Source organism: Tinamus guttatus, unplaced genomic scaffold, assembly GCF_059628265.1.
Source record: "Tinamus guttatus ecotype Peru unplaced genomic scaffold, ASM5962826v1 Tinamus_guttatus_pri_ptg000044l, whole genome shotgun sequence".
Lineage (NCBI taxonomy): Eukaryota > Metazoa > Chordata > Aves > Tinamiformes > Tinamidae > Tinamus > Tinamus guttatus.
The window spans coordinates 2,607,510-2,628,688 of record NW_028288578.1 but is presented as its reverse complement, the minus strand read 5'-3'; the positions used below and the strand labels follow the sequence as shown (position 1 = coordinate 2,628,688).

At 41.2% G+C, this 21,179-nt stretch overlaps 1 protein-coding gene across 2 annotated transcripts in view; it reads left to right on the top strand.

Annotated features, from left to right (window-relative positions):
- Positions 1-21,179, top strand: part of FAF1 (Fas associated factor 1) — a 142,603-nt gene that overhangs the window by 96,288 nt on the left and 25,136 nt on the right. For both annotated transcript variants that reach the window (XM_088536681.1, XM_088536685.1), the window contains exons 13-15: positions 4,844-4,998; positions 15,981-16,117; positions 18,618-18,706. In XM_088536681.1, the coding sequence (XP_088392807.1) occupies positions 4,844-4,998; positions 15,981-16,117; positions 18,618-18,706 (381 nt within the window). The remainder of the gene's footprint in view (positions 1-4,843; positions 4,999-15,980; positions 16,118-18,617; positions 18,707-21,179) is intronic.

Sequence of the window (21,179 nt, the reverse complement as noted above, 5' to 3'; positions counted from 1 at the left end):
TAGAAGGAAGAATATTTCTCGGCATGTTCAAATAAACCTTTTTCTTGTTTCTTACCCAATGGTTTGCTGATTTTTTTGCATGCAGCAGCAGAATATTTCTTCATGCAGAACTTCTTAACTCATCATTTTTATCTGCATTATTTATAAAACTTTCCCTCACTATTATTTCAGGTAATGAACTTAATACTGAAAAGAGATTCACAGAAATATAATTATGCACATTTGTGCTGGCACAGATTATAGAAGCAGTGTTGAGTACTCTACAGTCTTTTTGTCTGTAACTGATTTTAGTGGTAAGCTATGGGCTAGGTCCTCGCCAGCATTGGGCATTGCATCACCTGCTCTTATGTGCAGGATCTGGGAAGAGCCTGGGTTGAGTATCACTTGAGTTATGTTGCATATGTTTCCAGGAAGTTAATGGACAGAAAGGCAGTTTGAGGGATGGTCTCTATCTTGTGCTTTAGGAGCCCTAGATGCTGTTGCATGGGAGCCCAGGAAACTTTCTGTTTCTGTCAAGTATAATAAGTTTGGCAAATGGATGTTGTTCCAGACCAATTTATAATTACTGATGGGCACAAAGTCTTGGGAAGTCACAGATTTGGGGGGCAGATTCTGTCAAGCAAATGTGGAATTGATGATATTCTTGCAGATTTTGTCCTTTCTTTCTTAATTCTGACCTCTTGGATCATAACCATTTAGAATTTTGGTTGTCTCGTGTGACTACGAACCCTTTATTCAGCTTAATCCCTCATATCTACTGGCTCTGGCTCTGGCTCTGGTTTTCTCTTCAGTGTTTTCTGTACTTAAAATTCTATAGTGAAAGTTTATGTAGGTGGTCTAATAAAAATCACTTCAAATAAAAATCACTAGATTTCTACCCTAAATATTGAAATTTATCCTAGCAATTTTTGATGATTACTGTGTTGAACAAAAATAATGGGAGCCAGCAGTGTTACATTTATGGGTAGAGAAATTTTTGTTAAGGGCTTTGATATTCTCATTACGAAAAGGACCGATAGGAGTGCTCTTCTACTGTGATTTTATACTTCACTGTAATTTATTGTATATTTTAATTTCAGTACTAAAGGTTTCTAAAAAATTTAGAATTTCCTATATCAGAGATCCTGCTTTGATCCTTTTTCAAAGTGGAGTAAAGTTAGAGGTATAGCACCATGGTGTAGAGATGGGTTACAGTCTGCGTAGGAAGAAAAGATTGCGGGTGTTGGAATAGCTGTGTCCAAGGTGACTGATCATAGGATCTCCAGGATTACCTTAGAAAGGTGGATCAGATCGTTCCCTTCAAAGGCTTAAAGATGTGAAAACGTGTCCCTTTGTTCATTTAAATGAGCTCTCACTACATAAAACCAGGAGGAAAAAGGAAGATCTTGATTCATTAGTTTACCAACTTGAAAGAATATTCCTGCCTCTGGCAGATGTTACATAGTGAATGATTTTGTCTCAATCCCTCTTGAACTTATAAGCCTGAGATTTAGAAATAACTGTGCTTTTGCTCACCCTTGTGATTGCATTGCTGTTCTCTTTCCACTCATATTTTTAGGCGTAAGTTACACATTTTATTAGGAACTGGCTGAGAAGCTTGGATATCCTATTGCTTGGTCAGTGACTAAGAGCTTGGTCTCTCCGTCTCATTACGAGCCGTGTTTAAAGAAACAACTTCCTCAGTAGAAACTTTTCCTTCTTATCTTCTATTTCCGTACAAAATGCATCTGTTTTTCTGGAGCACCAGCTAATGCAAAAATAGCCAAGTTGGTGGCTCAGTCGCTTTGGGGCCTAGCAGAGATCTCGCGTGCGGGGCGGGCAGTGATGCCTGTCGCCATCCCCGGAGCAGCGACAAAGCAGCCCGTGAGACTCCACAGTCTCGTTGAAACAGAGATTTAAAAAATATATATTCGAGGGAGAGATTTTGGAAGGTATTTAGATAGCTAAGCTGCTGAAGAGTAGCTAGTGCCACTCTCAGGTGGCTGTTGTTCCTTTGAGATCAGTGAAACCTAGAGCTTAGAGTTAAAGCAGTATCTGAAGACTCGTTGACATTGATGAGACTTTGACTCCTGACTGCATTTGTAAACCCAGACCCCGATGTCCAGGTTACTTGGAAAATCCCAGTATACGATCTGGACCCGCTCTTAATCCCTAAAATGTTCTGAAAAATGCATTTCTCAGTGGTTTAAGTGTGTGAATGCCTGTGCAAGTCCTAAAGGTATTCAGCACTTGGGACCTTTTCAGTGTGTCATACTATCCTAAGTTCTTCTCCACGGGGCTTTTTTTCTTCATTAAAATGTTAAGCTAAGTACATTTCCTATCTCCTTACCCTCCGATACATTTTTGAAAACATGAAAAATACAGCAGTTCCATTATTAGGCTTCTTCTCTGGAAGTCAGTATAGTTCAACATTTTGGTAGGGCTACTTTATTAGTATTAGTTAGAAAAATTCCCAGTGTTAGTTAGTTAGTCAGTTAGTTTTCTCTGGATTTTTCAAAGTCCTTGAAATAACAGCTAGAAAACACCCTTTTTGTAAATATATACTGTTATAGGTTAGGTTAGTAAAAAACAGAACAAAACTCCAAGCTCTGACTCTTTTACAATAATACATTTTTTCCAAGCAAGAAAATACTTGTGACTTCTGTTAAGATTTTTGTCAATCATATGTTTCGGCTTCTGTCCTTCGTAGTTTTCCTTTGTTTGTTTGTTAAGCTTTTTACTTTTGTCCTAGCAGGATGCCTAAGCCTGACCTTAACAGTTTGGACAAATTATCAGCTCCAGGTACAGTCTGTTGCATATGACCGAGTTTAGTCTGTGCATGCCGTGATTTGTTGATGCAACAAAAAAGCGACATTCACTTATAAGGCAGCTCCAGTGCAAACAGCCATTGTTTGTGTGCCTGTTTTGTTGACCAAAATTTGTCCCTAAACCTTTAAGCTGAAAACTGTACATATTTTGAAACATTCACTTGTATGGAATCTCATATTTAACAGTTTCATGGGGTTGTTTCTTTGGAACTAAAAGTGTTTCTCAAGAGCCTTTTTTTCTACCCGCTCCCAGTGAAAAGAGGAGAGCAAAGCCATCCGCTTACCACAAAGCAGGGCCACCACAAAGGAAAGATTAAGGGTTTAGAGAGAGGTCAATGTGGGTTTTTCTCTAACTAAACACTTTCCTAAAGTTTCCTTGTGGAAAAAATAATGAAGTCATCTCAGAGTTTTTAAAGAATTTTTATTTCTTTTTCACCGTCTGCATTCGCTTGTCTTCTCAGCATGGATGTTTAATCTTTCTAGGCTTTGTGAATTGGTCCAAATGAATAAGTGGTGAGCTGTCTCTCTAGGAGCTAGAGGCTTATTCTAAGGCCCTAATCACTGAGTAAACACATCTTTGCCCTCCCTCTCTTACAACTGCTATATAATAGTCGAGATTCTAGCACAGTAACCTGGATATTGCAGGGATCGACGCTTTGAAATGCAGAATGGCTGATCCTCAAAAACAGACAGTGCCTGATCTTCCCCTGCCTCTTTCTTCTTTTTAAATTAAATATCACTGCTGAAATGCTGTTTTATTGCTTGATATTGTGCACTAGTGCCCTGGATTTTCAAGTTTAGTTTCAGTCAACATTGTTGGCTGCACTTATATGGGACTCTGCATGTTAGGCTTATTAATGGCCCCTCCTGGCACATGTGTACTTGGGCCTGAAGAACATTTAAATTAAATTAGACAAACATTAATGCAAATTACTAATCCCTTTCCCAAAGTCTAATCTTCAAGTGTACTCTTCTTTTTAAACAGTCATTAAGTTTTATCCAAAGCCAGTATATAATGTATAGTCATACCTTCTTTTTCTTTTTTTTTTCCTTAAAAAAAACAAACTTCCTCATCTCAAAATTGCATTCCATGTCTTGCCGTTTCAGTGCGCATCAGTATGTAGTTTTCGGTGTTACTTGGGATGAACAGATTTGAAATGAATATTTTTTAAAAAAAATTCTAAGAACACAAATTACGATATTGTCTCTAGTCGACGTATTGGGGGGGTCAGAGGCGGGAAGAGAGGTGTAACTTTTTTAACTTTTCTGAATGGTGTTCATGATTCATCGAAGAACACGGTCTCTCCCAGCTCCCAGTGTCCCTGTGTTTTTCTCAGTGTGTTCTTTACCTTTCGGTTCATGTGGGGTCGCTTTCCCTAGGTGGCCTGAGAATATCACGGGGATGCGACGTGGCTGTTTGTGGCTGGCAGCGAAACCTTAGCTATTCCGTGACAGACTTCCAGGAGAACCAGGCCCAGGGTACCTGGAACCCAGGGGCCACCAACGTCACCTTCAGAAGGGCATCGTGCACGAGAGCATCAGGATGAATTGCTGCCCAAGCACCCATCATCGCTGTTGGGGAGCATGGCTGTTTCTCTGGGGACTTAGCGCCTTTGCTCTTGGATGTGCCTATAAATGGGCTCGTGTAATAAATACACTAAGCTGATTATAAGTGTATTTGTTTAGTGTCCTGGATGCTGTTGTTTCAAGAGGTATTTTCCTTTTTTAGGAGAGTTTCAGAGGAATACTAAATATTATCTTTTGGGGGCAGCAAATTAAAAACAAACAAATATACATGTATATGAGAGAGAGAGTTTTACAGATGTAGATGGATGGGCTATTTTGCCTTGAAATCTTACTCTTTTTCCCTTGAAATCTTACCTTTTTTGCTTTTTTTCTTCTTTGGTGCGTGCACACTGAGAGGGTCGATGTACCCTGTAAGCCCCACTGGATGTACTAACACCCAATTTGCAATTTTCAGCTCTGAAACAGCCCAAGGAAGCCTTCCCTGCTCACGTTTCCCCCTGTCCTTGCAGAGAAAGCTCCTGGCTATCTACCTCCACCACGACGACAGCGTCCTGACCAACGTGTTCTGCTCCCAGATGCTCTGCGCCGAGTCCATCGTCTCCTACCTGAGCCAGAACTTCATCACCTGGGCGTGGGACATGACAAAAGAAGCCAACAGAGCAAGGTAACACAGCACAGGGTGAGCGGAGCTCGTCTCCGCGCCGGCTCTGTGTAGCAGATGTTTTGTTGCCCAGTATTTATTAAATCGAAAAGCTTCGTGCTTGTCCTCAGCTGATGAGTGGAGCTGAGCTGTTTGACCCCAGTTGGGAGCAGGGCCCTGCTCCCTTTCATTATTCCTGTGCAGGAAAAACAGTTCAAGCAATTATTCCTTCTTCTCCCCTTTTTTTGAGTTTATTTTTGCAAACATAGTTCTCAGTTCTTGTGTCTTCAACACTCTGCTATAGGGTGCTGTAATATTACAGGACCCTGTATGCATGTAGGTGTAACTGCATTAGAAATGTCTGGGTATTCTTTTGACATAACAACTACGGTTGTCGCTGGGTTTTAAAAATTATTTAATAATTTAATACCAAATTATTAATTTAACTTAAACTAGTTTACTAATGAAAAACAGATTTTACCAAAAATTTGTTAATTCCCATGAAGTTTTATGACCTCTCCAATTTTCTTACAGGACGTAGCCTTGGCCATGTTGGGCGTTTTGATAGATTTTAATAAGAAATGCTATCATGTTTTTTAGAGACCATCTGATGGTCTCTCTTTACTGATGAATTAAGAAACAAAAGCTGTAGATTCCTCCTTCTTGAAGACATCTCTCCTTTAGTTATTTAACAATTGTTCATAATCTACTTTAACAATTGTGTTTAGAAAGCAGATCTTGTTTGGTTTTAACTTAGACTTCATCATTTGTAGAGAAGACTGCTGCTTGCCAGGGTGGTGTTTTGGGTACATAACTATAAAAATTATTCTAAATTTCTAACAAAAGTAGCTGCAGTTATTTGGTCTGGAAGAAGGTTCTCATTTTTTACAAAACTCCATTGATTTCTGAATGACTGAAAATGTAGATATGTGCTCCTTTTGTCTATGGCTTGCTAGAAATTGGATTTCTTTATAGAGTGTTCATATGTTTGTGTTTGTGTGGGTAAAGGAGACCAGAGCAATGTCTTCGCTTGGTACTATACTTTTAAAATGCCACGTTGTGAGTTCCCAGGAATTCCTAGCTTGACCTTCTGCATCTTGTCCTTGCGTGAATCAGCAGTCGTGTTCCTCCTTTTAATTACTCTCCGTTTATTAAGGCACTGTTAAAATACGATGGGGAAAAATGGCAAAAACAGATTTAAAAAAAGCTTTAAAAGGAAAATAAAAAGTATATTAAAAAGAAAAGTAAGAGAGGAAAAGAAACATCTCTGCTCTTTCATGGGACCAAATACGGACTGGAAAGTCGCTTAAGTCTTTTGGCGTTGCCATTCACGGGCAGGACGGAGCCTCCTCCTTCCCTTTCATCCCCCAACGTGGTGGAGAAGGAAACACTCTTTCCAAACCATCTGTAGTGGCCTGGCGGGGCCGGCGACCTGCTGTTCCATTGTCCTTGCTGCTTTTTCATTCCCTGGTTTCCTTTATTTTACAATGACAAAAAATTGCAGTGTAGTTTCTTTTGAAAACCTGAGTTTTGAGGGCTTTTTTTTTTTTTGCCTTTTTTTTTTTTTATGACTGACGATCAACAGCCATGTAATTGCTTTGTTGTGTTTTACTAAAGAAATCTATTAAGTAGCACAACTTTGATACACTAGTAATAAGAGTTTGCAGGTTCGAGAGACACCTGTGGTGACCAAAGCGACAGAAGCTGCTCGTTAGAAAGAGCCCGTACAGCTGTGTCCTATTAACTCCTTATGACACTTTTTAAAACACAAAATAAAGGGCTTGTTTAAGGCTTTATAGCTCCCCTCAATGCATCTAGGCCATGATTGTGCGCTGTGATAGGGTTTTTAAGCCTTATTATTTTTTCCTTTTCCTCTCACCAACAACAGGCACTGTCATGTTAACAGTGAGGTCAAAAAATAGTGAGGGGTAAACAAGCCGCGCTGGCTCCGGTGAGAGCAGCCCCTGGTTCGTGTTCGGTGTCACATCCCGCTCCTTAGGCTGCGGGTTCTCCGGGGCGTCCTTCCCTCCGCGGGAAGCGCCGGTGCGTGCGGCATTCCCGTAAATGAGTGCTCAGTCCCGCGGTGCCGTCGCTGCGCTTCCCTGGGTGACAAAGTGACAGCGCTCCCGGAGCCGGCGCCCTTGCGCATCCCTGCAAACACCCGTGTGTTTGGGTTATTGTTCTTTATTTTATTCAAATGGTGAGAAGATAACAACGGCCAGGTCTGCTTTTTGGTGTGCTTGGGTAAGCCAAGAGCAATGTGTGCTACTAGGGAAGACAGGAACAGGAAATAGGAATAGGAAAAGGCAGAAGAGCTTAATTTATTTACAGTAATTGACAAGAACCCCTTGACGGGGGGGTCAGAGGCAGATTTTCAGTGCTTTAGCATGACGTGAAGATTTCAAATCAATACAAGCCCTCGCTCACGTTGACAAAAAGCTTTGGAATATTCTGAGTTTCTTCTTGCTCTTCATTGTCCCCCTCCTGACCCAATGGTGACATTTGGGACCTTCTGCAAGGCCTGGCAGTGCCAATGGCCAAGGCTGCTGACGGCGGCTGCACTATGAGGGCAGCAGGAAGGACACTTTTTGCCCAGGCTGAGCATGTTGCTTTGATTGCACCTTTCTTGGCTAACAGCATGCGCTGACTCCCACTTACCTCATTAGTAGTGTAGCACCATGGTAGTGTAACAGACACTGCAATGTATGTTGGTTAGTCCCAAACCCTGGCGTACCAGGGGCTTCAACAGAAACACCTCCAAAATCGCGACTGTTTCTCCTGGCTGTTAATCTTTTTTGGCTGACATCAGTGTAGGGCATGCATTGAATCCTGCATCCTGCACTGTTCAACTGGACTCTCCCAATCTTATTTTTCAACACCCTTTGCCATAAAATACATAAAATGTGCAGGTGTGCGGTGGCTGCTAGCAGCAATGCACGGGCATAAGACTTACAGCTTTGGGAGTTAAGAAAAATCTGGCAGCAGACACCCAGGACTGTTACTTGGTCAATCTGCAGAAAAGTTATTACAGTTAAGGGGATGTTTTGCCTTTCACAGCTTTTAATCTCCTCTGGCATAAGGGTAGCAAGGAAGGGAGCCGTTATTTTGGGTAAGTGCTTCAAGTAATGTGTGTTTCATTGCTAGAATAAAAGAATCAGAGTAAAAGTCACAAAATAATATTATCAAATAGGTAGCCTTCATTTAGGAAAATAACTTGGGCTTTTTATGATGCTGCTAGGGAAGATCTACATGATAGTTTGCCATGACTGGGAAGGGAAGGGAGCGCATCGCAGGCTGCTGCCGTCCCGGCAGGGTCCTTGGCAGGGCGTCCTGCTGCTGGTGTATGTGGTTCATGGTAGGGACCGGCGCCTCACGGTGACGTGGCAGAGCCTTCGGGTGGCATTAGTGCAGGCGAGGGCTCTCGGGGTGGGTTTTGTGTCTCTGGAAGGGGGTGTGAGTGTGTGTGTGCGCCTGCACCACTGTTTTTCTTGCACTGAAATACACATGTAGCTTTTACTTTCTTGTTTAATCCAGCCAGTTTGGAGTGAATCATAACCCCAAGGGGGAATGGGCTCACTGGCTCATGGGTCGCGCAGCAGAGGTTGGGTTAGGTTGGGCAGTGGTGCCAGTCCTGGCCCTGCTGCTTGGCCTGAGCGCGGGCTTAGGGCCGCACCGCGGGCCGAGAGCGTCCTCGTGATTCCAGGGAGGTGACGGGGTGGATGGGACGGAAGGCCAGGCACGAGCACCTGCAGTTCTGGCATCTTCTCACATCAAATAGCTTGCCTAAATGCTGCTCTTCTGGTGTATATATACACAAGCATTTTAAATAATTTATTTAATACACAAGTAATGAATTAAGTAGGTTGTATATTTATATGCATGACTGACATAGATACATATATGTGCATATATGCATATATATGTATATATACCTACATACATGTGCACACATGCTCTTCAGTTTATACATTACACATCACACACATGACACATCATATTAACAGACTTCCAGTGTATATAATGTTCGCGAAGCAAAGCAATACCAAATTGATAAAAGATGACTAGAGAGTCTGTAGCGGGTGTTTTGCCTTTGCTGCCCTCTTTGCCCTTGGGTGCTATATTTCAAGGGACTGCCTCAGCTTTGATGACAGGTACTTGTTAGTTTTAATGTTCAAATGATAGTTTTTCACTTTGCTTAATCTTAGGAAAGAGTTAATTGACTAAAGCGCTTCTCAGCAGCAGGTTGTCTTCACCTGCAATTTCCGTCATCAAGTAATTAGCCATATTCACAGTTGCTGACCCCTAATACTAACCTACTGAATGCTGCATGCCTGGATGAAGACCACTTGACCATATTGCTCTAGCTCCCCAGTCCTGTTTGATCCTCTAGCAGCTCTGCTGCAGGTGTGGGGTCTGTGTGTGCTGGGCCCAATGAGTGTTAATTTGTGGCTGCTTCTTAAGGAACAACTATACATTCTGCATATGTTGCTTGCAAAACTGTTGGGCTTGTTCTTTGGGCCTTAAATCCTTAATAGGGTTCAACGGGAAAGTGTGAAAATCGTATCTGTTGTGTTTTGCAGTATTTTGCTTCAGTTACTTTAATGGCAGTACAGTGCCAGTCAATAAAAACAGGTCAAAAGTCTAATTAATGTTTTAAAAATAAAGGTTCTCAACCACCAGGAGATTTTGTCGTATTCTGTATGGCTTGTTTTGGGGAGGAAGAGGAAAGAAGGTGAGGAGGGAACCCTTCTGTTCCATGATTACATCCCACCCGCTCATTTTCTCCTTTTCTCCTTTGCTTTTGATTTTAGTGGCGGTCTTAACAGAATGTCAAGATCAATTTGCAGCATGGTTTAACTCAAGGTTTGCATTCTGCCAGCAGCAATTGTCCCAGGGAACAATGCCGGGTGTTCTTGTAACTTCAGAAGCTTTTAGGAGGCTCATGGCAAGGGCAGCATCTAATGACTTTATTAGTGTAGGGTTTCAAAATGGGCTCGGTAATTGTTCGCATCTCTTTGTCGGCTGCTCATAATTACCGCATAGCATTGTGCGGGGTTGCACTTGTGAATAGTTTCCTAATAGCACTGAAATGAAGAAAAAAAGGAAAAGGATAAAAGGCGATTGTCTCTGTAGATGGAGAACAAAGCAGCATGTAGATAGTTGATGGTTAAACTGTTTATTATACACCCACCAGAAAAGGTAAACTATCCCTGCTTAAATATTTGTATACTTCAAGGTATTCTGGTATTGGTAGTCCAAAAATGGCCAAATTTGGAAAATTAAAAACCAGGAGAGAATGCAATTTGATGGTGATTGCTAAGGTATAGATATCTGTGTAATGTTCAACTGTGGATAGAAAGGATTCTCCTGATTTGACCAAGGTTTTCAGTGTGTCATCACCTGTGCCTATAGTGTTTTGAGATCATTTTTAATAATTGTTGAACGACAAAGGCTTACTAAACTGTTGAGTTTGCAAGCGTGGAGTGAAAACAGAGCCCAAAGCAAGTTCTGTCCTGTTGCGCTCCAACTGCAGCAGTGTTTGACACCCAATGGAGAAAAAATGTGACTGAGTAAAACTTGGTAGTGTCCCACGCCAAAGCAGTGCTGTGGACATGCTGGGCCTTGGGGAAGAAGAGAGTGATCCACAGCTCCATTGAAAAGACTGGAGTTCCCAGTGGCAGCAATGAGGTCTCTATAGCATTTGGGATGGAAGCAGGTGAGGAATTTATCCATGTCCATGTGGGTGCCTGAAGTGAGTGTCAGGAGAAGAGGATCAGATGGTGAAGGCAGAATGGGCTGCGCTAAAATGCCGTGGAAGAGGGTGAATGTCGGTGGTACTGCAGGGCGCTGGTGGGGACGGGGTCCCCGCAGCATCTCGTCCTCCCTGGGTTACGGTGACTCTGCTTCGGCCTTGCGGCAGCCGCGTCTCGGCCCTCTCGCAGGTAGCGAGGCCTTCGCTGCCTTGTGGCGCTTTGTTCCTTGGGCTGCAACGTGGCGTTTTCCCGTAGCCTCCTGAGGGCATCTCAGTCAGTTCCTCCAGCCTTTCCTTGCAGCTCGTGTGTTTTAGACTTGTGGTTCGTCCTGCGTCCTCCATACAGACCCTACATGGTCGCTCCATATCTCGTGATGCTCGGCGCCTGAAACCCCCTTCTCAGTGCTAAATCCAGTGTTGCATGTTTTACCAGCTACGCTTGTGTTTGCTTTGGCAAGGCCCCGATACGATGCCTGCCGCCCTCAGATCCCAACATCTCCCTTCCCTTCCTGCTCGATTCGTGTTCTGCTGTGCAGGTGCTGCTCCTGCTCGCCGCGAGGCTGCCAGGGCCCTCGCTGAACCGCGTTTTGGTTGTCAGACAGTTTCTCTGCCTTGTGGTGATCGCTCTGAATTCTGCCATTGACTTTCAATGCACTTGTAGCTCTCCCACCTTGCCGTCATCTGTAAAATACCTCAATGGATTCTCTACTCTTACCAAGGTTGTTATTAAATCTAATTGTAGTGAACCTTGGAAAATCCTACATTACATATCTTTCCAGTAGGATAGACAATAATCAAAACTCCTACTGCTATGCAAGGAAAGGGAGTGTTTTCCTTTCTTTTTTTTTAGTGCAGCGTTTGAGCAATAGGTCCAGGTATATTTTATTTATACTTTTACCAATCATTTTGTCTGATGTCCAGTGGTATCTGGGAGGATGGATTAATGAGTTTCTACAGGGATGTGTTTTAGACTGAATGGGGTTATAAATTGTTTACCTAATCTGTTTGAATCTCTCAGGATGAAATTAAATCTTCCATGTTTTATGCAGAGTTAGCTAGCTCCCTCCTCAAGCCTTTACTCTTGCATAAGGAAAAAGTGGGTAACCTCATGGTCTTTTAATCTGAATCCCGGAATATTTTGCACATAGATACTAAAGATGAGGTACACGCCATTTAATTCGGGCTGTTTTATGCATTCACCTGAAATGCACATGGGAACCCCCAGGTTGGGAAGCCTCCACTTGCTGTGGACACCCCTATAGGATCAAGGACCTCCGAAGGGCAGCATGGGGACATTAACTGTGTTTTGAATGCTACCTATAGCGACCTTATTTAAATACAGAGTTTCACCGCCTCGGCTGTTACATTTTTAATATAAATTCCTAGTGCAAAAATACAACCTTAATATTTTAGTGAGGTGCTGACTTTGTACAGTTTAAAATTATTAAAAAAAATAACTAGGAATCTTCTGTATTTAATAATTGTTGTAATTTTCTTCATGATCAAGAAAAAAGTTACAGCTTTCATTTTTTGCAGTCAGCTCTGAAGTTTTACAGTTTCATTGAGGCACGCAGCCCTCGGGATTTATTTGTGAGTCTGGCCACAAATAAATAATGTTTTTTTCCACCCAGCATTATCCAGGCTGAGGACTTCTGGCTAGAGACGTGTTAAAATCAGTGTTAAAATGTGAAGTAACTGTGGGAATATTTGTATGAATGCAACTAACAAATAATCCCACCAAAAGTTTGGTTAGAAAGAGAGCCAAAAATAGTGGGAAATTAAAACAATCGTCTAAAGTTCTGTGCAGTTTTTAATGTTTATTTGAATTCTTTGTGTTTCTCTGTATGTTTGAGAGCAGAGCTCTGTGTGCAGGGGAGATTTTGGTGCAGGGCGGCACCTAAGCCTGGATCCATCCTAGCAGGTGTTGGGTGCTGGAGATGAGTCCTCGCATGTGGAGCACCATGATCGGACCCTTGATTTAGTCCCTGGGAGACATCGTTATATTTGATTTGATTAAGTACAACTGTCATTTTCCATCAGTGATTCATTCATCTTTTCACAAGAAAGCTCCAAGAAGTGCCTCCCTACCAAATCATTTAAATGGACATATTAAAGGAACTTTCCATTTGCCCGAGCCCTTGCTAGTGTGGCTGGTTTGTCCGTCTTGTTCACGGTGCAGAGCAGAGGGATCGCCTGCGATCCTGGATCCAGACTCCTGCAGTAGATTCCGTTTGTAAGAAGAACAAAATTGAGGAACAACGGATCAGTGAAGCTCACACACGAGCAGGAGGTGCATAAGGCAGCAATGAGATAATTCCGGTCATTATAATAATGATAACAAAAGACTAATTTTTACCATCCAGAAGCTCTGCTGTATTCATATGCTTTTCTGTCTTCCAGAGAGATTTTTTTTTAATTCACTGTCTCTCTGCATAGAATTAAACTTTTCATTAACATGCCCATTCACGGCATATGAATTATGAGCCCCAGCTAGCTCTCCTCCTGCTTGCTCCATGTTACCCTCAAATCTAGCAAGAAAAAAACTCTTAGTGATCTGGGATCTGCCATTTCTAAGTGACAATTTTAATTTAGACTTTTTTTTATATAAAGAATGACACACTGGATTTCTGCTTTGCACATAGGGATTCCTGAGCAAAGGGGCTCTCTAGCTGTGGTTTCTCTGTGGCTTTAACAACAATGATAATGTAAGCTGGACTTCAATATTAAATTGTATGGACGTGTGTTTCAATCTTTATATGCTCAGTTTTGGCTGGCAGCAGTGGGGTTGCCTGAGCCAAACCAGCCCATGCGGCCCCGGGACACAAGTTGGAGGAGACCTGGAGGTCTTTGGGGCTCACCCATGGATGCAAGTTGTATCTACGTGTTGTGTAGATCAAAAGCTCTCCAGATATCAAAAGCTTCAGCCTTTGGCTCCAGAGTGGTGGCAAGTTGTGGTGTTAAAAATGGGAAGTTGCATATTCCCACCAGAGCCAGCTTTACTAAACCCAAGCTCTTAGAGCATCCCCTATAGCATGTCCCAACTCCAGAGCCGCATCAGGCTGCAGACTTTACACACAGTAAGTATTCCCCTTGCTTAATCGCATTTTAATATATTTTCTCATACTTCTCCCCTCCTTGAATATTTCTGTAATTTAGGAATAAAAGGGCTCCCTCTCTTCCTGTCAGCATTCTTCCACACCCACTTTTGGTGGGTGATCCCTGGAATTCAGCCTGTTGTGGGAGACGCCGCTCCCCATGGGGACACGTGGCTCTTGGATGAGCTCGGTGGCTGGTCCCTTGGCAGCTCCGGACGTGTCCCGGGAGGATCTGCCACACTCCTGTTTGGGGAGGAAAATAAGCCCCCTGCTAAGTGATCCTTCCAGTAAGAGACCAGTTACAGCCTCGACTGGTTTTGGTTTTGTTTGTGTCCTTCCAAAGGCAATATGTATTAGCATGGAGAGGGTTTATTATATCTTTTTTTAAATAAAGCCATGGTCATGCGAATGCTGCAGCTCGTGCTCGGAGCAGGGAGTGCTGGGTGGCCGCATGCAGCCCCCGGGGCTGCAGCGGGGCCGGGGCTGGTTGTGGTACGTGAGAGGCCCGGGTTAAATTGAAAAGAAAATCATCTGGAAAAGAAATGTTTGGGAAATCCTTTAACGTACCAAAGTGGCAACTCAGGGTGTGCAGGTCCCCAACCCGGCGTGGTGGCTTGAGGAAAGGGGGAATTGATTTAAGAAAAGGGAGAAATGTCCGGACTTTATTGATACTTTATTTTGCCCTAACCACGCGGCGCGTCTGTACTTTGGTATTTCTGGTAGATGCCTGATTTCCCTCGGTCCCTTGGATTGCTCGTAACTAACTGTTGTTCTGCATCATCCCCTGGACTGTGGGAGCTGGAGAAGGAAGGAGGCAAGGGAAGGGAACCCCCTGGATGGTGCTGAAATCCTTTCTGGCCACCCCTGCTCATTGTCTTCCTTGCAAGAGTGGTTGTGGTTACAGCACAAGTCGGCTTCGAGTTGGGATTTTCTCATACAGCAGTGCCTTAAATTGAAAGCCCAACGCAGTGCTCATCAGGCTTCTCCACTTCCAGCCATTTTAGTTAGGCTATATGTTGATTACAAAATTAACACTTTTGAATCTTTTCAGTATCTCTTGCCAACAAATGATTTGAGGCACTTGACATTTTAAGGCAGTTTGTCTTTTCAAATAGATTTGGCTTCTAATGCATGTGACAACAGGACTCAGCGCTTCCGTTAGAGCATACATTTCAGAGCAGTTGTTACCTAAAATATTATCATAAGGCATAAGAAAACACACGATTTAAGTTGCCTTTCATGAACATAATTAAGAATTAATAAGCCTGTACCAGTGGCTAGTCCTCAGAATTTCCACTGTTTTGCCTTTTGTGACCCGTGTTATTAAAAGTCCATTATTTTTACAGACTTTATTAAATTGGATCTTATTAAAGCATTCTATATTTGCATTTGGTCTTTCATAATTCATTATTATTATGACATTTACTTTTTACCATCAGATCTGAAAACATATCATAAGCTACCCTTTTCTCTTGAAAGAAATGCTAATTTCAAACAGTCCTCTAATGGAAGAGAAAAGCTTTATCAGTTTTTTCATTTATTCAAGATCGTGTTAAGAATACTAATGCTAGACTTCTGTATGCTAATATCTGAGAGCTTTTTTTGGTCAAAAGCTTAGAATTATTGTTTTTAGACCACACTGCTACGTTTGTCACTCGCAGGGCACCAGTACAAAAGAAAATACAGTTCTGAAGTATCTCGCTTGAATTCTTTGATGATAAGAACATTTTCTTGCTCGTTCATTGTTAAATGAAGCTGTTTGTATGAAGTGATACTAATTCTACACTTCATGCTTGTTACATCTTCACTTAGTTCCTCTTTCAAAGTTTTTAACAGTCGATACAGCATGATTGTTGGGAGGAGTTTACCTTTGTGTTATGGTTTGCAGAATAATGAAAGAGAAAATGAAGTTCTCCATCAATTAAATGACCGTCACTGCCAGACATTAATTATTTTTATTGTATTTGTAAATATTCTTATAACTTAATGATAAAAAGAAATAATTAGCTCTCAAATTGTTTACAGAAGCCTGGATGTTAAACAGTAGATAGCACATAATTAAATTGCTGAATCTAACATTAATATTTTGGAATGCTAATAAAATAAAAAAAGCCTCTCCACAACTCTACAATGTAAACTAATTTTTTTTCCCTGCCTAGGTTTCTGACCATGTGCACTAGACACTTCGGGAGCGTTGTTGCCCAAACGATTCGAACTCAGAAGACAGATCAGTTTCCTCTTTTTCTCATTATTATGGGAAAACGATCATCTAACGAAGTGTTGAATGTAATACAAGGTACGGTTCTTCCACTATAGTACAAATGTTTCATTTGTGGGCATGGAAACTGTTAGAAGATATCTTTACTAGCAGTTTTGTTCTGAGATTTCAGAATATAAGTTTATAGCATATTTAAAAAAAGAAAACAAAACTTTTAGTTGCCATGATAGAAATAGCTATTATCTCTAAGTGTATTATTTAACATGATATTAGAGATTCAAGTTGCCATGACTGTAGCAGAATTGTTTTTTTTTTTGGTTTTTGTTTTGCTTCTTTTTTCTTAAGTGGAAGAGAAGTTTTAGAAAGAAATAAGAAAAGGAAATTCCAGTTAGATTCCAAATTTATTATTAGCTAAAACCCTGACTTTCGCAAGAACTTGGGGTGCACTTTTTGTGCAGTGCAAGGATGCTTTGTGTCTGCAGTGTGCAGCTTCTCGCTAACACGTGAGCTCCTCTTGCGCATAGCGGCCTAGAGCTCAAACATGACTTTGCTTTTGCAGATCTCCTTGCAGCGTTTAGGCCCCAGATTGGATCAGAATTTTAATTTGCTAATATAACGTCCTGTAAATGGGACTTCTTGCCTTGCATGAGCTGTTCTTTGTGATACCAGAGCATTGCTCAGGTGTGGAGTGATGCCCTTAGACTGTCGTTCTCTGCGATTCCTCAAATTAAAAAGCATCAAGGAACAGGGACCCCTCATTTCTTTTGTTTTCCTCACAGCTCTCTCCTCCCATATTTGTATTTATCCATTTTTATTCTAACCTACTTATTTTCCTAAGGAAACTCGGGTTCAAATTCTTATCACAGTGAAGTCATTGCACAGTGTTAGTGTTTCCTTTCTCCATGAGGGATTAGTAATTGGCTTAAGGAATCTGCAGTGCTCCTTTCTATGGCCAACATTATTTTTGCCGTATGTTCCCATAGGAATCCCAGTTTTTCAACCAGTGGTACATATTCTACTCCTTAATGCAAAGTACTAATTCATAATACTTCTCCACTCCTAAAACTTACTCTGTTGAAATAACCCAATAACTAGAATTATAACTTTTGGTTGTAATTCTGTGGCATAGTTTATCATTTGTTTAACTTTAGACACCTGTCTTATCCCACTGACATCTGTGGTGCTCTCAGGCCTAAATTACACAACCACTGTAGCAAACTGGTGATTTGGAGTCATGATATAAAGCTGTATTATATTTTCAAATAATCCAAATAATTTCATAGCACTCATTAAGTTTTAATTATGTGTCATTTTTTTCTGCAATTAACCTTTTGAACCAAATGAAAGTGATAATTTATTGCTGTCTTACCTAAATTTATCTTAGCGTTCAAATTCTAACAAAAATCAGAATGTGCTGGCTTGCTGTTTTCCCATGAATTGGGCCATTGGCATCTTTTTAGATAGTGCCCTCAAACAGATCATTTTCTCTGAAGTTTTGCGTGTTGCAGCACGTGGGAGAAAATTTTCTGCTCAGGAAGGCAGCGAGTGCCAGACGTGGGAACCATGAGGGCCTTTCAAGGCCGGGTGCAAAGGCAGTATTTACAAAAGAGATACAGGAGTGCAGAAACTGAACTCCCAGGGAAAGTTATTGAAATGTGGCATTTGCTTTTGGTTTGGTTTCGATGATTTTATTTATTTATTTATTTTTAACTCTGGCTCCTGATCAGGTTTTTGACCACCCTCACCAATAAAAATGCAGGTCTTGGTATTGTTGGACTAGTATCCAAAAATTGTTTAGGTTGACAGGTGGTTATAATCTTGTATTGTTTATAGAGTTTAAAAATTGTTTAGGTTGACAGGTGTTTATAATCTTGTATTGTTTATAGAGTTTATATACAATCTCTGTATGTTGAAAGAGTTTATAGTCTTGGTTTGTTTCTCATGGGGAAATGGCCTTTAAACTGCCAAGACAAATGGCTGTAATGAGTAGTCTGCTCTTCCACCAGAGAAGAAAAGCCAAAGATGGAGTTGGTTCCTTGGTGGGAAATTGCACAGATTCTTTAGCACTATCAAAAAATGGGAGAGACTCCTCAGAATATGAAGTATTTTTGGTCTACCAGAATAAAAATGTGTGCACATGTGTTTTTTGTCATCCTAAACAATCCTCTTGGATGCTACTGGCAGTGTCCTTCCTCCTATTACTTGAGTCTGCCTCACTACACCTAGAAGCTCTGGAAGTATAAAATCAGTTTCATGTCAGGGACTTTCAGATACACTTTTCTCTAGCATTAAAAATAATCATAATAAAAAGGAATTATTCAATGCAAGTACAAAAGCAGCTGTTCATATTTGGGCCACCTAAAATTTTAGCCTATGATCAACATTTGCCCGCAAAAACAACATTGAATTTTCAATAAAAGAGCACATTAAAAGCATTCTACTGAGCTATTAGCATTTTCTGCTCTATCATTAAAAAAAAAAAAACCCTCTGGTTATGTCTTATGGATTAATTCTAAGATTACTCCATTTTTAAACAACTTTAATGATATTAAGTTCAGCTCTCCTCCCCTGTTGCTAGGTAACACGACGGTGGATGAGCTGATGATGAGGCTGATGGCAGCGATGGAGATCTTCAGTGCCCAACAGCAGGAAGACATAAAGGATGAGGTGAGAGCTGGAAGTTTCTGCAGGGGCCTGTGGGCTTCCGCAGGCGGCTGGGGCGACCGGATTGATGAGCTGTGTCTCTAGGCAAAGAAGTGAGGAATTCTGTGCTAAATGTGCCTTTTCCACCATCAAATTCAACAACATAAGTGGTCTTCATGCATGTAGTTGGGTGCCTCAAAACACTCCTCCTTATCGGCTTGCCGGCATTTTCAGAGTCCTTTGGTTATGGTTTTTTTTCTTTTCCTGACTATTAGTCAGCTTAAATTTACAGTGGTATCACAGAGCTTAATAGACTCATACCAGGAAATAACAGTCACATGTTTTCACAACGATCACTTCTAAATCATAGATAGAAAACAAAATGGCTTGATGTATCTTAATGTATATATTTGAAAGGAGATTGAAAAGCAACCTTAAAAAGCAAACCTCACCAGGACTGAATCACCATGCAGAACAATGCAAAATGGGTGAGTGATGACATGACTTTTCAAAGACAGTGTTTCAATTCCACAGAAGCAGACACAGTGAGGCACACAGTTGAGAGATGTTTATCTGTTACTTTATAAATTGAGAGTGACATTTTGAAGTAATGAAGTACTTAGTTAGGAATTTATAATAATAGGTGTGTTGCCATTCAAGATTATTGTTATCCTGTTGTAGAGACATTGATTGACAATAATTCACTAAACACATTCTTCACATTTAAATCTTGTGTCTCATTAGTAGGAGATTTACCGATTATGGTTATAATAATACAAAGGCATGGTATCTGCACAATATTTGTAGTTCTTTTTTTCTTTCTTCATTTATGCTACCTGTAATTCGTTGGTAAAGAAATTGACTTTAATTTTGTTAATGCTGAACACAAGTTTTAATATGAGGATTATAAGAGAAATCCGAGGCACAATATAATTGAATTTTATATTGCATTTTAACAGCGATATGTTGGGTGTGAATCTTTTTAATGTTTTAATAAGAAGTTAAAATTCAGATCACAGTCAAGAGTTTTAGGAAAGGCTCAGGACTGGAAACTATAATAGCTGATAGAAAGGAAGAATATAGAAGGAAAGAAAAGCATTTGGAGATAGGGAGATAGGAACAAGGAAGAAATGGAGCTAGGGCAAGTGTGGAGAGGTGCAGAAATAGGAGCAGGATAGAGAGGAACAGGAGACCAGAGCGGCAAAAGTTGGGAACAGGGGAAGAACCAGGGGAGACAGGGATAGAGCTGTGGAGGGTGGAACCAGGGCGTATGGCAGCACAGGAAGTGGGAGTGAGGGAGGGAAAGCTTTGGGAATGAGGAGACTTGGTCCTCCGGGAACGAAGAACTGGGCGCTGGGCCGGGGCTGCCGGGGTCCTTCCGTGGAGGGCAAGAAGAGCCAAACGGACTGCGGAAAAGGCAGAATATGGGTGGCTTTTCCATGGAAAGTGACACATGTCCCCAGTATGGTGACAGGGACTTATCCTGATTTCTCACTTAAGTGCTCCTCCAATGAGCAGAGAGAGAGGGAGATTGGGAAGTTCATTTTTTATACAGTCCTCTAAGATTGGCTGTTCTCCAAGTCTTTTCTAGTCTTTTCCCACATTTTCTTGTGTTTTCTTGTCTCTGAGAGCACCAAGGACATTTCTTCCCCAGCAGGACTTTGTTTTTCTAATATATGTTGGCATTCAGAAAACTAATGGAAATATTTCATAAACTTGAGGACAGATATATAGATGCTCAAGGGTTGATACGCAAGTAGATTATTTACTTATATCTTGGCCTGTCTTATTACAAGCTCATAGGTCACAGATCTTTTTGTATTTAAAGGTGTAAGTTTTTTAAAAAGAGAAAGAAATAGAAAAAAAAAAAAAAGGAAAGATTCTTGCTTTCTGAAATTAGCAGTAGAGAAAGCGAATATTCAGCAAGCAGTCTATACTCAGTAGAAAGCTTCCACCCGAAAGAGGAATTGTCGTCTTTGTGGTTTGCTACATAATATGTAACTTTCACATAAATCTTGTACTTGACAATGTATAGGGTTCAAACATCAACACCTTTTTATTATTATTATTATTCTCTTTTTAAGCTCTTATTGCAGTTGGTGCATTTTTTTTTCTTCCAAATATTACAATAGCAAACAGGATACAGAGTCCGGTTTCTGTTACTGTTTTCTGAACAGCAACAATAAGTCAGCACAAAACCACAAGAAGATAAGCAGAAATTTCTTTTGTGCTTTAAAAAAGAACAAAAAAGTGAGCTTTGTAGCTTTGTTGTAAATAGAAGCGCGTGAAGCAAAGAGAGAGAGGAGCTGGAAACACTTGTAAATAAGAGCATGAAGTCAGGAATGAGTCAGTTTACGCAGCTGAACTTCTCCCCTTTGGGTTTTTAACTTGCACACGAAAGCGTCCAGCGCTGCCCCTGTGCTCCTGTGTAGCACAGTGTGTTTTGCAGTGCCCTCTGATGGTTGTTTCAGTGCAGGGTGGCCGGGTTAGGGTCCCG